The following is a 15,933-nucleotide window of genomic DNA, read 5'->3' on the forward strand; positions in this document are numbered from 1 at the left end:
GGCGATTCTGGTGGGAGGGGGCGATTCTGGTGGGAGGGGCGATTCTGGTGGGAGGGGTGATTCTGGTGGGAGGGGTGATTCTGGTGGGAGGGGCGATTCTGGTGGGAGGGGCGATTTTGATGGGTGAGGGTGATTCTGGTGGGAGGGGCGATTTTGATGGGTGAGGGTGATTCTGGTGGGAGTGGGCGATTCTGGTGGGAGGGGCGATTTTGATGGGTGAGGGTGATTCTGGTGGGAGTGGGCGATTGTGGTGGGAGGGGCGATTTTGATGGGTGAGGGTGATTCTGGTGGGAGGGGTGATTCTGGTGGGAGGGGCGATTCTGGTGGGAGGGGTGATTCTGGTGGGAGGGGCGATTTTGATGGGTGAGGGTGATTCTGGTGGGAGTGGCGATTCTGGTGGGAGGGGCGATTTTGATGGGTGAGGGTGATTCTGGTGGGAGTGGGCGATTCTGGTGGGAGTGGGCGATTTTCATGGGTGAGGGTGATTCTGGTGGGAGGGGCGATTTTGATGGGTGAGGGTGATTCTGGTGGGAGTGGGCGATTCTGGTGGGAGGGGCGATTTTGATGGGTGAGGGTGATTCTGGTGGGAGGGGCGATTCTGGTGGGAGTGGGCGATTGTGGTGGGAGGGGCGATTTTGATGGGTGAGGGTGATTCTGGTGGGAGGGGCTATTTTGATGGGTGAGGGCGATTCTGGTGGGAGGGGCGATTTTGATGGGTGAGGGCAATTCTGGTGGGAGGGGCGATTCTGGTGGGAGTGGGCGATTCTGGTGGTAGTGGGCGATTTTGATGGGATTTTGATGGGTGATGGCAATTCTGGTGGGAGGGGTGATTTTGGTGGTAGTGGGCGATTTTGATGGGTGAGGGTGATTCTGGTGGGAGGGGCGATTCTGGTGGGAGGGGCGATTTTGATGGGTGAGGGTGATTCTGGTGGGAGGGGCGATTCTGGTGGGAGGGGCGATTTTGATGGGTGAGGGTGATTCTGGTGGGAGTGGGTGATTCTGGTGGGAGTGGGTGATTCTGGTGGGAGGGGCGATTTTGATGGGTGAGGGCGATTCTGGTGGGAGGGGCGATTTTGATGGGTGAGGGTGATTCTGGTGGGTGAGGGTGATTCTGGTGGGAGTGGGCGATTGTGGTGGGAGGGGCGATTTTGATGGGTGAGGGTGATTCTGGTGGGAGGGGCGATTTTGGTGGGAGTGGGCGATTGTGGTGGGAGGGGCGATTTTGATGGGTGAGGGTGATTCTGGTGGGAGGGGCGATTTTGATGGGTGAGGGTGATTCTGGTGGGAGGGGCGATTCTGGTGGGAGGGGCGATTTTGATGGGTGAGGGTGATTCTGGTGGGAGGGGCGATTTTGATGGGTGAGGGTGATTCTGGTGGGAGGGGCGATTCTGGTGGGAGGGGTGATTCTGGTGGGAGTGGGCGATTCTGGTGGGAGGGGTGATTCTGGTGGGAGGGGCGATTCTGGTGGGAGGGGTGATTCTGGTGGGAGGGGCGATTCTGGTGGGAGGGGCGATTTTGATGGGTGAGGGTGATTCTGGTGGGAGGGGCGATTTTGATGGGTGAGGGTGATTCTTGTGGGAGTGGGCGATTCTGGTGGGAGGGGCGATTTTGATGGGTGAGGGTGATTCTGGTGGGAGTGGGCGATTGTGGTGGGAGGGGCGATTTTGATGGGTGAGGGTGATTCTGGTGGGAGGGGTGATTCTGGTGGGAGGGGCGATTCTGGTGGGAGGGGCGATTCTGGTGGGAGGGGCGATTCTGGTGGGAGTGGGTGATTTTGATGGGTGAGGGTGATTCTGGTGGGAGTGGCGATTCTGGTAGGAGGGGCGATTTTGATGGGTGAGGGTGATTCTGGTGGGAGTGGGCGATTCTGGTGGGAGTGGGCGATTTTCATGGGTGAGGGTGATTCTGGTGGGAGGGGCGATTTTGATGGGTGAGGGTGATTCTGGTGGGAGTGGGCGATTCTGGTGGGAGGGGCGATTCTGGTGGGAGTGGGCGATTGTGGTGGGAGGGGAGATTTTGATGGGTGAGGGTGATTCTGGTGGGAGGGGCTATTTTGATGGGTGAGGGCGATTCTGGTGGGAGGGGCGATTTTGATGGGATTTTGATGGGTGATGGCAATTCTGGTGGGAGGGGTGATTCTGGTGGTAGTGGGCGATTTTGATGGGTGAGGGTGATTCTGGTGGGAGGGGCGATTTTGATGGGTGAGGGTGATTCTGGTGGGAGTGGGCGATTCTGGTGGGAGGGGCGATTCTGGTGGGAGGGGCGATTTTAATGGGTGAGTGATTCTGGTGGGAGGGGCGATTTTGATGGGTGAGGGTGATTCTGGTGGGAGTGGGCGATTCTGGTGGGAGTGGGCGATTTTCATGGGTGAGGGTGATTCTGGTGGGAGGGGCGATTTTGATGGGTGAGGGTGATTCTGGTGGGAGTGGGCGATTCTGGTGGGAGGGGCGATTTTGATGGGTGAGGGTGATTCTGGTGGGAGGGGCGATTCTGGTGGGAGTGGGCGATTGTGGTGGGAGGGGCGATTTTGATGGGTGAGGGTGATTCTGGTGGGAGGGGCGATTTTGATGGGTGAGGGCAATTCTGGTGGGAGGGGCGATTCTGGTGGGAGTGGGCGATTTTGATGGGTGAGGGTGATTCTGGTGGGAGGGGCGATTCTGGTGGGAGTGGGTGATTTTGATGGGTGAGGGCGATTCTGGTGGGAGGGGCGATTCTGGTGGGAGGGGCGATTTTGATGGGTGAGGGTGATTCTGGTGGGAGTGGGCGATTCTGGTGGGAGGGGCGATTCTGGTGGGAGGGGCGATTTTGATGGGTGAGGGTGATTCTGGTGGGAGTGGGCGATTCTGGTGGGAGGGGCGATTCTGGTGGGAGGGGCGATTTTAATGGGTGAGTGATTCTGGTGGGAGGGGCGATTTTGATGGGTGAGGGTGATTCTGGTGGGAGTGGGCGATTCTGGTGGGAGGGGCGATTTTGATGGGTGAGGGTGATTCTGGTGGGAGTGGGCGATTCTGGTGGGAGGGGCGATTTTGATGGGTGAGGGTGATTCTGGTGGGAGTGGGCGATTGTGGTGGGAGGTGCGATTTTGATGGGTGAGGGTGATTCTGGTGGGAGGGGCGATTTTGATGGGTGAGGGTGATTCTGGTGGGAGGGGCGATTTTGATGGGTGAGGGGCGATTCTGGTGGGAGGGGCGATTCTGGTGGGAGGGGCGATTTTGATGGGTGAGGGTGATTCTGGTGGGAGTGGGCGATTGTGGTGGGAGGGGCGATTTTGATGGGTGAGGCGATTTTGATGGGTGAGGGTGATTCTGGTGGGAGGGGCGATTCTGGTGGGAGGGGTGATTCTGGTGGGAGTGGGCGATTCTGGTGGGAGGGGCGATTCTGGTGGGAGGGGCGATTCTGGTGGGAGTGGGCGATTCTGGTGGGAGTGGGCGATTTTGATGGGAGTGGGCGATTTTGATGGGTGAGGGTGATTCTGGTGGGAGTGGGCGATTCTGGTGGGAGGGGCGATTTTGATGGGTGAGGGTGATTCTGGTGGGAGGGGCGATTCTGGTGGGAGTGGGCGATTTTGATGGGTGAGGGTGATTCTGGTGGGAGTGGGCGATTTTGATGGGTGAGGGTGATTCTGGTGGGAGGGGCGATTCTGGTGGGAGGGGCGATTTTGATGGGTGAGGGTGATTCTGGTGGGAGGGGCGATTCTGGTTGGAGGGGCGATTCTGGTGGGAGTGGGCGATTGTGGTGGGAGGGGCGATTTTGATGGGTGAGGGTGATTCTGGTGGGAGGGGCGATTCTGGTGGGAGGGGCGATTTTGATGGGTGAGGGCAATTCTGGTGGGAGGGGTGATTCTGGTGGGAGGGGTGATTCTGGTGGGAGTGGGCGATTTTGATGGGTGAGGGTGATTCTGGTGGGAGGGGCGATTCTGGTGGGAGGGGTGATTCTGGTGGGAGTGGGCGATTTTGATGGGTGAGGGTGATTCTGGTGGGAGTGGGCGATTCTGGTGGGAGTGGGCGATTCTGGTGGGAGTGGGCGATTTTGATGGGTGAGGGTGATTCTGGTGGGAGGGGCGATTCTGGTGGGAGTGGGCGATTTTAATGGGTGAGAGTGATTTTGGTGGGAGGGGCGATTTTGATGGGTGAGGGTGATTCTGGTGGGAGTGGGCGATTCTGGTGGGAGGGGCGATTTTGATGGGTGAGGGTGATTCTGGTGGGAGGGGCGATTCTGGTGGGAGGGGTGATTCTGGTGGGAGTGGGCGATTCTGGTGGGAGTGGGCGATTTTGATGGGTGAGGGCAATTCTGGTGGGAGGGGCGATTCTGGTGTGAGGGGTGATTCTGGTGTGAGGGGTGATTCTGGTGGGAGGGGCGATTTTGATGGGTGAGGGTGATTCTGGTGGGAGTGGGCGATTCTGGTGGGAGGGGCGATTCTGGTGGGAGGGGCGATTTTAATGGGTGAGAGTGATTTTGGTGGGAGGGGCGATTTTGATGGGTGAGGGTGATTCTGGTGGGAGTGGGCGATTCTGGTGGGAGGGGCGATTTTGATGGGTGAGGGTGATTCTGGTGGGAGGGGCGATTCTGGTGGGAGGGGTGATTCTGGTGGGAGTGGGCGATTCTGGTGGGAGTGGGCGATTTTGATGGGTGAGGGCAATTCTGGTGGGAGGGGCGATTCTGGTGTGAGGGGTGATTCTGGTGTGAGGGTGATTCTGGTGGGAGGGGCGATTTTGATGGGTGAGGGTGATTCTGGTGGGAGTGGGCGATTCTGGTGGGAGTGGGCCATTCTGGTGGGAGTGGGCCATTCTGGTGGGAGTGGGCCATTCTGGTGGGAGTGGGCGATTTTGATGGGTGAGGGTGATTCTGGTGGGAGTGGGCGATTCTGGTGGGAGTGGGCGATTTTAATGGGGTGGGAGGGGCGATTTTGATGGGTGAGGGTGATTCTGGTGGGAGTGGGCGATTCTGGTGGGAGGGGCGATTTTAATGGGTGAGAGTGATTCTGGTGGGAGTGGGCGATTCTGGTGGGAGGGGCGATTTTAATGGGTGAGAGTGATTCTGGTGGGAGTGGGGCTGGCTATAAGTGCGCTGAGGCCCGGATGGTGGAGGAAGGCAAGGCACGTACGCTCCTGGTGAAGCCGATGTGACTGACGCTGTGCGGGAACTCCCTGTGTGACAGTGGGGTGACTTTGGGGGCTGGTTGGGGTGTTAGGAGCCTGACAGCGGGAGCTCTATGGATGCACATTTAAGGCTCAGTTGCAGGAAGGTCACGCCCCATGTTCACTAATAAGCGGGCTCATGGACCATGCCCGACATGAGCACACAGCAGTATCTCCAAAGCTGCAGCCCATCCGTGTATGCTCCATACTAACAGGAGGTTAACCCCTTAAGGACAGAGCCTGAAATGGCCTTAATGACAGAGACAAATTTTATGAATATGACCAGTGTCACTTTATTCATTAATACCTTCGGGATGCTTTTACCTATCCGGCTGATTCTGAGATTGTTTTCTCGTGACATATTGTACTTTACATTTCTGGTAAATTGGAGTCGATACTCATAACAAATCTTTATGAAAAAAACCCAAATAATGTGAAAAAATGTGAAAAAATGCATTTTTCCAACTTTGAAACTTTTTTGCGTATACAGAAAGTGGTTATACCACATAAATTATATATTAAATAGCATTAGCAACATGTCTACTTTATGTTGGCGGTATTTATTAAACTATATTTCATTTTTTTTAGACGATAGGAAGCTTAAAACATTAGCAGCAAATTTCCAAATTTTCAGTAAAATTTCAAAATCAGATATTTTTAGGGACCTGTTCAGGTTTAAAGTGTATTTGAGGGGCCTGTATGTTAGAAAGCCCCACAAAGCACCCCATTTCAGAAACTGCACCCCCCAAACTCTGCAAAAGCACATCCAGAAAGTGTTTTAACCCTTTAGGGGAGTCAGAGAAATAAAAGCTAAGTGTGTAAGGAATTTGAAAATTTTAATTTTCTCTGCAGAGATTTTATTGTAATCCAATATTTTTCATAATTATGAACCTATTACCAGAGAAATGCACCCCAATAATTATTGCCCCGTTTCTGCAGTTTATAGAAATACCCCATATGTGGCCCTATTGCGCTACTTGACGCAACCACAAGCCTCAGATATAAGGGAGCGCCTAGTGAATTTCAACGCCTCCGTTATATTTGGTCATTTTTGACTGTACCACTTCAGGTTGGCAGAGGCTCTGGGGTGTCAAAACCTAAAAAACACCCCTAAAGGGACACCATTTAGAAAACTACACCCCTCAAGGAATGTAACAAGGGGTGCGGTGAGCATCTGGACCCCACAGGTGCTTCACAGATTTTCCGAACAATATGGCGTGAAAAAAGAAAAATTTATTTTTTTACACTAAAACGTTGTTCTAGCCTTCAATTTTTCATTTTTTTAAAGGGATAAGAGGCAAAAAAAGACAAAAAAATGTGTAGCGCAGTTTCTCCCGAGTACAGAAATACCCCACATGTGGCGATAGAGTGCCAAGGGGGCGCAGGACGAGCCGCCAAAGGGAAGGAGCGCCAATTGGCTTTTGGAAGCTGGATTTCACTGAAAAGGATTTCAAGGGCCATGTCGCATTTACAGAGCCCTCGTGCTGCCAAGACACTGGAAACCCCCCACAAGTGATTCCATTCTGGAAACTACACCCCTCAAGGAATGTAAGAAGGGGTGCAGTGAGCATATGGACCCCACTGGTGACGGGCACAAATGTGGAATAATGTGACGTGAAAGGGAAAAATTTCATTTTTTCACTTTTACGGCACAAATGTGCCCGTCATCAAGGGGTTCATATCCTCACTGCACCCCTTGTTAGATTCCCTGAGGGGTGCAGTTTCCAGAATGGGGTCACTTGTGGGGGGTTTCCAGTGTTTTGGCAGCACGAGGGCTCTGTAAATGCGACATGGCGTTCATCATCCATTCTAGCCAAATCCAACCTCCAAAATCCAAATGGCGCTCCTTCCCTTCGGAGGCTTGCCCTGCACCCACATGGCGCTTTATGTCCACATATGGGGTATTTACGGACTCGGGGAAAATTGCTCTACACATATTGTGTGTTTTTTTCTCTTTTAACCCCTTGTGAAAATGATAAATTCAAGGCTAGACCAACATTATAGTGTAAAAAATGTAATATTTCATTTTCACGCCACATTGTTCCACATTTGTGCCCGTCACCAGTGGGGTCCATATGCTCACTACACCCCTTGTTACATTCCTTGAGGGGTGTAGTTTCCATAATGGGGTCACTTGTGGGGGGTTTCAACTGTCTTGGCAACACAGAGGCCTTTTGAATGCAACATGGCCCCTCAAAATCCATTCCATCCAAATCCAGCCTTCAAAAACGAAATGGCGCTCCTTCCCTTCGGAGGCTTGCCCTGCGCCCACATGGCTCTTTATGTCCACATGTGGGGTATTTACGGACTCGGGGGAAATTGCGCTACACATTTTGTTTTTTTCCCCTCTTTTAACCCCTTGTGAAAATGATATATTCAAGGCTAAACCAACATTATAGTGTAAAAAATGTAATATTTCATTTTCACGCCACATTGTTCCACATTTGTGTCCGTCACCAGTGGGGTCCATATGCTCACTACACCCCTTGTTACATTCCTTGAGGGGTGCAGTTTCCATAATGGGGTCACTTGTGGGGGGTTTCAACTGTCTTGGCAACACAGGGGCCTTTTGAATGCAACATGGCCCCTCGAAATCCATTCCGTCCAAATCCAGCCTTCAAAAACCAAATGGCGCTCCTTCCCTTTGGAGGCTTACCCTGCACCCGCATGGCGCTTTATGTCCACATGTGGGGTATTTCCGTACTCAGGGGAAATTGCTCTACACATTAAATGTTTTTTTTATCTTTTAGCCCCTTGTGAAAATGAAAAAACATGACAAGATTAATGATTTAGAGTAAAAATTTTACAAAAATTACACTAAATGTTGGTCTAGCCTTGATTTTTTTCCATTTCCACAAGGGGTTAAAAAAGAAAATGAACACAAAACGTGTAGGGTAGTTTCCCCTGAGTACGAAAATACCCCACATGTGGGCATAATGTGCCATATGGGCACAGGGCAAGTCACCAAAGGGACAGAGCGCCATTTAGAGGCTGGAATGGAGGATGGAGGCCATGTCGCAATTACAAAGCTCCTGTGCTGCCAGGACAGTAGAAACCCCCGACAAGTGACCCCATTCTGGAAACTACACCCCATAAGGAATCTAACAAGGGGTGCAGTGAACATATGGATCCCACTGGTGACGGGCACTTACGTAGAACATGTGCCAAGAAAATAAAAAATACAATTTTTTTCATTTTCACGTCCCAAATGTGGCCGTCACCAGGGGGCCATATCCCCGCTGCCCCACTTGTTAGATTCCTTATGGGGTGTAGTTTCCAGAATGGGGTCACTTGTGGGGGGTTTCTACTGTCCTGGCCGCACAGAGGCTTTGTAATTGCATCATGGCATCCTCTAATGGGAATGGCGGCCATACCTACTTAGCTGGGGAAAAGGGACAATTCTAATTTATTTGGGGGTATTAGGCCAATTATTAGTTTATAAGGTTGGAAATGACAGGTGTCCATCAAACTCAACCTGTGTTGATCCAGAGGAAGGCAAAAAAAACCCTCATAAGGCAGACGACAGTAGCCTCATCACAGGAGAAAAATTCCTTCCCGACTCCATAATGGCGATCAGAATAATCCCCGGATCAACGTGACCCCTGAAATAGGAATAAGGGACAGAATTTAGATAATGTAGAACCCCAATGACGTGTGGTGCGCCTTGGAGCGATCCAGTATGCAGAGGCCGGGGTGATCAGGACAGGCGTCACACTGGAAAATGTTGTCTTTCCTGATCCCCCTGTTACCCCACACTCTGTACTTCTTCTGGGGTCTCCCTTTCTCCAGTGTGGGGGACGTCACCTGGTAAATGTTGTCCTGGTGCGATACGGGGTCCTTCATATCCAGAAGCGCTGGGTCCGCTCCATGGCTGCTAAATATTAGGGCGCTATTACTGCTTCTGATATGTTCGGATCGTGCCGCAAGCTACAGTAGCTCGAGCAGCGAGGGACCAGAAGAGGGGGTGCTGGTATAAGAGTTATCCCCGTACAGGTAGTGACCTTTATCCAGCAGTGGGAAGCTCAGTTCCCGGACGATCTTCCCACTAACTCCGAGGATGGGGGGGGAGGGGGCATCTGGGGGCTGCATTCGGGTGTCCCTTCCTACATACACTCTAAGGGTACATGCACACTGCGGAATCGCGACAGATAACCCTTCGTGCATTCCACAGCTGGCACCCGCCGGCGGAGTGATGCAGGAGCACGTCTCCGTCCGTGTCATAGACTCCATTCTATGCACGGGCGGATTCCGCTCTCCGTCCAATGTGTTCATTCTTTGGATGGACGACGGATTCCGCCCGTGCATAGAATGGAGTCTATGACACGGGTAGAGACACGCGCCTCCATCAGTCCACCGGCGGGTGCCAGCTGCGGAATGCACAAAGGGTTATCCTTCGCCATTCCGCAGTGTGCACGTACCCCAAATCTGTAAGTGTACCCAGAGGTATTCTCACAGAGTTTGTAGAATTTCACACCATACCGTCATCTCTTATTGGGACGGTACTGGCGGAAAAGAAGGATCCCCCCCATTCATCCTCACTGGCTGTTTCGGTGTCGGAGGCAATAATAACGTATCCCTCTGACGCTGAAAACACCCTGGGGGCCATCTTTATACGGGGACTAGTATATGGGGTATGTAGTGGTGTAGTGTCAAACTTTATTCAATGTAGTGTGGTGTAATGTAGTGTTTTTTACGTGTTTTTTTACAGTAAGTATAAAAAAAAAACCTACGCCAACAAAGGAGTTGCTGATAAATGCCGCACTTATGTTCGGCACTTATCAGCAGACCGTGGCAGTAGAATATAGAAAAAAAACACCCTACGCCAAAAAGGAGGAGTTGCTGATTAGCAGCGCACTTTCGTGCGATGCTGATCAACACTCAGCGGCGATAGGGTGCGGAAAATAGAAGAAAAAAAAATTTGGAAAAAAAAAAAACCTTTTTCTATATTCTGAATATCCCTGTAGCTGCTGATAAGTGTATTACACATATCAGCCGCTAGGGGGCAGCAGAGCGCAAAATCCGGAAAATGACGAGGCTGGAGCCGAAAATAGCCGAAAGAAGACGACGGGGACCGCCGGAAAGACCCGAAGACCGAACGGAATGACGGAGGACGCCGCGAACCCAGGAAGACGCCGATCAGGAGCCCGGGACAGGTGAGTAATGTACAAATACCTGCTCTGGACCCCTCGGCTACCTAGCTGAGGGGTCCAGGGCAGGTATTTATTATTTTGCTGGACTCTGATCGCCGTGCCACCGGCCCGATCGCCGTGAACGGCCGGCCAGTTCACGGCGATCGGGCCGGTGGCACGGCGATCACCATTACTTTTTACAGTAATGGCGGTCGGTGCCGTCCTCGGACAGCACCGACCGCCATTTTTTTCCGGGTCATCGGGTCACCGATGACCCGGAAAGGTTCCGATCGCCGCTATTGGCTGATCTGAATTGATCAGCCTATAGCGGCGATCGTAAGCACGGGGGGTGTTAACCACCCCCCGTGCCGTGAAGCTAAGATGGCCTGCTATGATTTATAGCAGGCCATCTTCCCCGACCGCTGTGTGTGAACACGCAGCGATCGGGGAAACATCGGGCGTAAATTTACGCCCTGATGCGCCAAGTACCAGGGCGCGAGGGCGTAAGTTTACGCCCGATGTCGTTAAGGGGTTAAGGACCCGTAATGTTGGTAGCAGCATGGTCACATGACCATGATCTCCCAGGTGCTTTAGCTAGGGAGCAGAAGAACAGAGGAAGGAGTGCAGGGGAGAACAGCAACAGCAACAACCAGATTCCGCAGCTTCTATGACAAACAATCAACTTTACCAAAACTCTTTTTATTCGTTTTACTTTTTCATTATTTTTGAAATTTTATCCTGGTTTTAATTTTTTTCATTCTTTTTCCCGTTTTTATTTTTTTATATTCATTTGGATTTTTTGGCCTGTTTTTATACTTTTCCATATTTAGAATTTTTTAAAATTTTTATACTTTCTCATTTTTGTTTTTTTTTGTTTTTATACTTCTCCATTCTTTTTTTTTTTTTTTTTTAGCCTGTTATACTTTTTCATACTTCATTCTTTTTGATTGTTTTTGCCTGTTTTTATACTTTCATTCTTTTTGATATTTTTTTGCCTGTGTTGATACTTTTTATATATTTTTGTTGGGACGTCCCTCTTCTCTTTCTTTTATTGCAGAAGTTAAGGGAACGTTTTACAAGTCGGACTATTTTTTTTTTTTAATTCTATTTTCTCTTTTCTGATTGGCTGTTTGTGAGACATCTGACCATCGTCCCGGTGTGTATATAGATCCTTCTGTCCACACACTCATCCTGGGTCCCCCTGTCTCTAAGACCCAAAACCTTCTTATTCTCCATCTACCTAGAGGACCTGGACAGATGTTTTAGTTTTTTTTACTCCTACTAATCACTGTGAGGTATAAAGGTTACAAGGTTAAAGGGAACCTGCCACCCCCGCACCGGGGGCAGAGCCAACCCACCCCCCGATCGAGCCCCCCATACTTACCTTCTCCTACACCCTGCGCTAAGTAATCTCGTATACTTGCCTCCAATCGGTGGGATAACCTGATCCAGCAGCTTCATGCTCGTTCTCTTCCAAATCTTCTTTATAATCATTCGCAGTTCCTCGTTACTCTGCTCAAAGTTGCCTAAAAGAAATAAAAAGACGGAATAAAGAATTACCAAATAAATCAGCACCTGGTTTTCCCCTCAGAATAGAATATGTAGAACGGCACATCCATAGGGTCAGACACGGCACATCCATAGGGTCAGACACGGCACATCCATAGGGTCAGACACGGCACATTCATAGGGTCAGAGAGGAGCCCCTTGAAGCCTTCCGGGATCTTCAGGAAACATTGGCAGAAAAGGCCATGGGTGTTTGAGGAGTTTGGCTATTCCTGGACATTCCTGAGAATTTGTATACATGTGACACATGGCTCTGTGTAATAGTGACACTACGTGTAATAGTGATACATGGCTCTGTGTAATAGTGATACATGTCTCCGTGTAATAGTGACACATGGCTACGTGTAATAGTGATACATGGCTACGTGTAATAGTGATACATGGCTACGTGTAATAGTGACACATGGCTCCGTGTAATAGTGACACATGGCTACGTGTAATAGTGATACATGGCTACGTGTAATAGTGATACATGGCTACGTGTAATAGTGACACATGGCTACGTGTAATAGTGACACATGGCTCCGTGTAATAGTGACACTACGTGTAATAGTAATACATGGCTACGTGTAATAGTGATACATGGCTCCGTGTAATAGTGATACATGGCTACGTGTAATAGTGATACATGGCTACGTGTAATAGTGACACATGGCTCCGTGTAATAGTGACACATGGCTACGTGTAATAGTGATACATGGCTATGTGTAATAGTGACACATGGCTACGTGTAATAGTGATACATGGCTACGTGTAATAGTGATACATGGCTACGTGTAATAGTGATACATGGCTACGTGTAATAGTGACACATGGCTCCGTGTAATAGTGACACATGGCTACGTGTAATAGTGATACATGGCTATGTGTAATAGTGACACATGGCTACGTGTAATAGTGATACATGGCTACGTGTAATAGTGATACATGGCTACGTGTAATAGTGATACATGGCTACGTGTAATAGTGATACATGGCTACGTGTAATAGTGACACATGGCTCCGTGTAATAGTGACACTACGTGTAATAGTAATACATGGCTACGTGTAATAGTGATACATGGCTCCGTGTAATAGTGATACATGGCTCCGTGTAATAGTGATACATGGCTCCGTGTAATAGTGATACATGGCTCCGTGTAATAGTGATACATGGCTACGTGTAATAGTGATACATGGCTCCGTGTAATAGTGATACATGGCTCCGTGTAATAGTGATACATGGCTACGTGTAATAGTGATACATGGCTACGTGTAATAGTTATACATGGCTACGTGTAATAGTGATACATGGCTACGTGTAATAGTGACACTACGTGTAATAGTAATACATGGCTACGTGTAATAGTTATACATGGCTACGTGTAATAGTGACACATGGCTACGTGTAATAGTTATACATGGCTACGTGTAATAGTGATACATGGCTACGTGTAATAGTGATACATGGCTACGTGTAATAGTGATACATGGCTACGTGTAATAGTGACACATGGCTCCGTGTAATAGTGACACTACGTGTAATAGTAATACATGGCTACGTGTAATAGTGATACATGGCTACGTGTAATAGTGACACATGGCTACGTGTAATAGTGATACATGGCTACGTGTAATAGTGATACATGGCTACGTGTAATAGTGATACATGGCTACGTGTAATAGTGACACATGGCTCCGTGTAATAGTGATACATGGCTACGTGTAATAGTGATACATGGCTACGTGTAATAGTGACACATGGCTACGTGTAATAGTGACACATGGCTACGTGTAATAGTGACACATGGCTACGTGTAATAGTGACACTACGTGTAATAGTGATACATGGCTACGTGTAATAGTGACACATGGCTACGTGTAATAGTGACACTACGTGTAATAGTGATACATGGCTACGTGTAATAGTGACACATGGCTACGTGTAATAGTGATACTTGGCTACGTGTAATAGTGATACTTGGCTACGTGTAATAGTGATACATGGCTACGTGTAATAGTGACACTACGTGTAATAGTGATACATGGCTACGTGTAATAGTGACACATGGCTACGTGTAATAGTGACACTACGTGTAATAGTGATACATGGCTACGTGTAATAGTGACACATGGCTACGTGTAATAGTGACACATGGCTACGTGTAATAGTGACACATGGCTACGTGTAATAGTGATACATGGCTACGTGTAATAGTGATACATGGCTACGTGTAATAGTGATACATGGCTACGTGTAATAGTGACACATGGCTACGTGTAATAGTGATACATGGCTACGTGTAATAGTGATACATGGCTATGTGTAATAGTGATACTACGTGTAATAGTGATACATGGCTACGTGTAATAGTGACACATGGCTACGTGTAATAGTGATACATGGCTACGTGTAATAGTGATACATGGCTCCGTGTAATAGTGATACATGGCTACGTGTAATAGTGATACATGGCTACGTGTAATAGTGACACATGGCTACGTGTAATAGTGACACATGGCTCCGTGTAATAGTGATACATGGCTACGTGTAATAGTGATACATGGCTCCGTGTAATAGTGATACATGGCTATGTGTAATAGTGATACATGGCTACGTGTAATAGGGATACTACGTGTAATAGTGACACATGGCTACGTGTAATAGTGATACATGGCTATGTGTAATAGTGATACATGGCTACGTGTAATAGTGATACATGGCTACGTGTAATAGTGATACATGGCTCCGTGTAATAGTGATACATGGCTACGTGTAATAGTGATACATGGCTACGTGTAATAGTGATACATGGCTACGTGTAATAGTACATGGCTACGTGTAATAGTGACACATGGCTACGTGTAATAGTGATACATGGCTACGTGTAATAGTGATACATGGCTATGTGTAATAGTGATACAATAGTGATACTGGCTACGTGTAATAGTGACACATGGCTACGTGTAATAGTGACACATGGCTACGTGTAATAGTGATACATGGCTATGGCTACCGTGTAATAGTGATACATACGTGTAATAGTGACACATGGCTACGTGTAATAGTGATACATGGCTACGTGTAATAGTGATACATATGTGTAATAGTGATACATGGCTACGTGTAATAGTGATACATGGCTACGTGTAATAGTGATACATAATAGTGATACATGGCTAATAGTGTACGTGTAATAGTGACACATGGCTACGTGTAATAGTGATACATGGCTATGTGCTACATGGCTACGTGTAATAGTGACACATGGCTATGTGTAATAGTGATACATGGCTACGTGTAATAGTGACACATGGCTAGTGTATAGTGATACCTATGTGTATAGTACTACGTGTAATAGTGATACATGGCTACGTGTAATAGTGACACATGGCTACGTGTAATAGTGACACATGGCTACGTGTAATAGTGATACATGGCTATGTGTAATAGTGATACTACGTGTAATAGTGATACATGGAGATGTGTAATAGTGACACATGGCTACGTGTAATAGTGATACATGGCTACGTGTAATAGTGATACATGGCTACGTGTAATAGTGATACATGGCTACGTGTAATAGTGATACATGGCTATGTGTAATAGTGATACATGGCTGTGTGTAATAGTTATACATGGCTACGTGTAATAGTGACACATGGCTACGTATAATAGTGATACATGGCTACGTGTAATAGTGACACATGGCTACGTGTAATAGTGATACATGGCTACGTGTAATAGTGACACATGGCTCCGTGTAATAGTGACACATGGCTCCGTGTAATAGTGATACATCACCTTCAGATAAGTGATCATTCGGTCTCAGCCCCTGTGAGGCTTCTGATGCATTCGAATTGCTCAGTCTAAACATTTTACATTTTTGGTAAACAGAGGCGACCTTTTTCGACACATTATGAGATATAAGACTTCCATTTTGGGGCTGTATATAGCAAATAAAATAGTCAGTTTGTATCAGTGGAGGATGGGACAGGAGTCATGGCGTCTCCAGACTCTGTCACATGTGCTCAGTGTGAACCTGCTCTTATCTGTGAGCAGCACAGGGGGCGCCAGTGGTGAATCTGCCAATCCTGGTGTTCTCTGGTACATGCCAAGC

At 48.6% G+C, this 15,933-nt stretch overlaps 1 protein-coding gene across 1 annotated transcript in view; it reads right to left on the reverse strand.

Moving 5' to 3' along the window:
- Positions 1-15,933, reverse strand: part of CACNA1S (calcium voltage-gated channel subunit alpha1 S) — a 268,666-nt gene that overhangs the window by 22,622 nt on the left and 230,111 nt on the right. Inside the window, 1 exon segment of the mRNA XM_069946057.1 lies at positions 11,692-11,793. Coding sequence (XP_069802158.1) covers positions 11,692-11,793 — 102 coding nt within the window.

The sequence above is a fragment of the Dendropsophus ebraccatus genome, chromosome 11, assembly GCF_027789765.1.
Source record: "Dendropsophus ebraccatus isolate aDenEbr1 chromosome 11, aDenEbr1.pat, whole genome shotgun sequence".
NCBI classification, from domain to species: domain Eukaryota; kingdom Metazoa; phylum Chordata; class Amphibia; order Anura; family Hylidae; genus Dendropsophus; species Dendropsophus ebraccatus.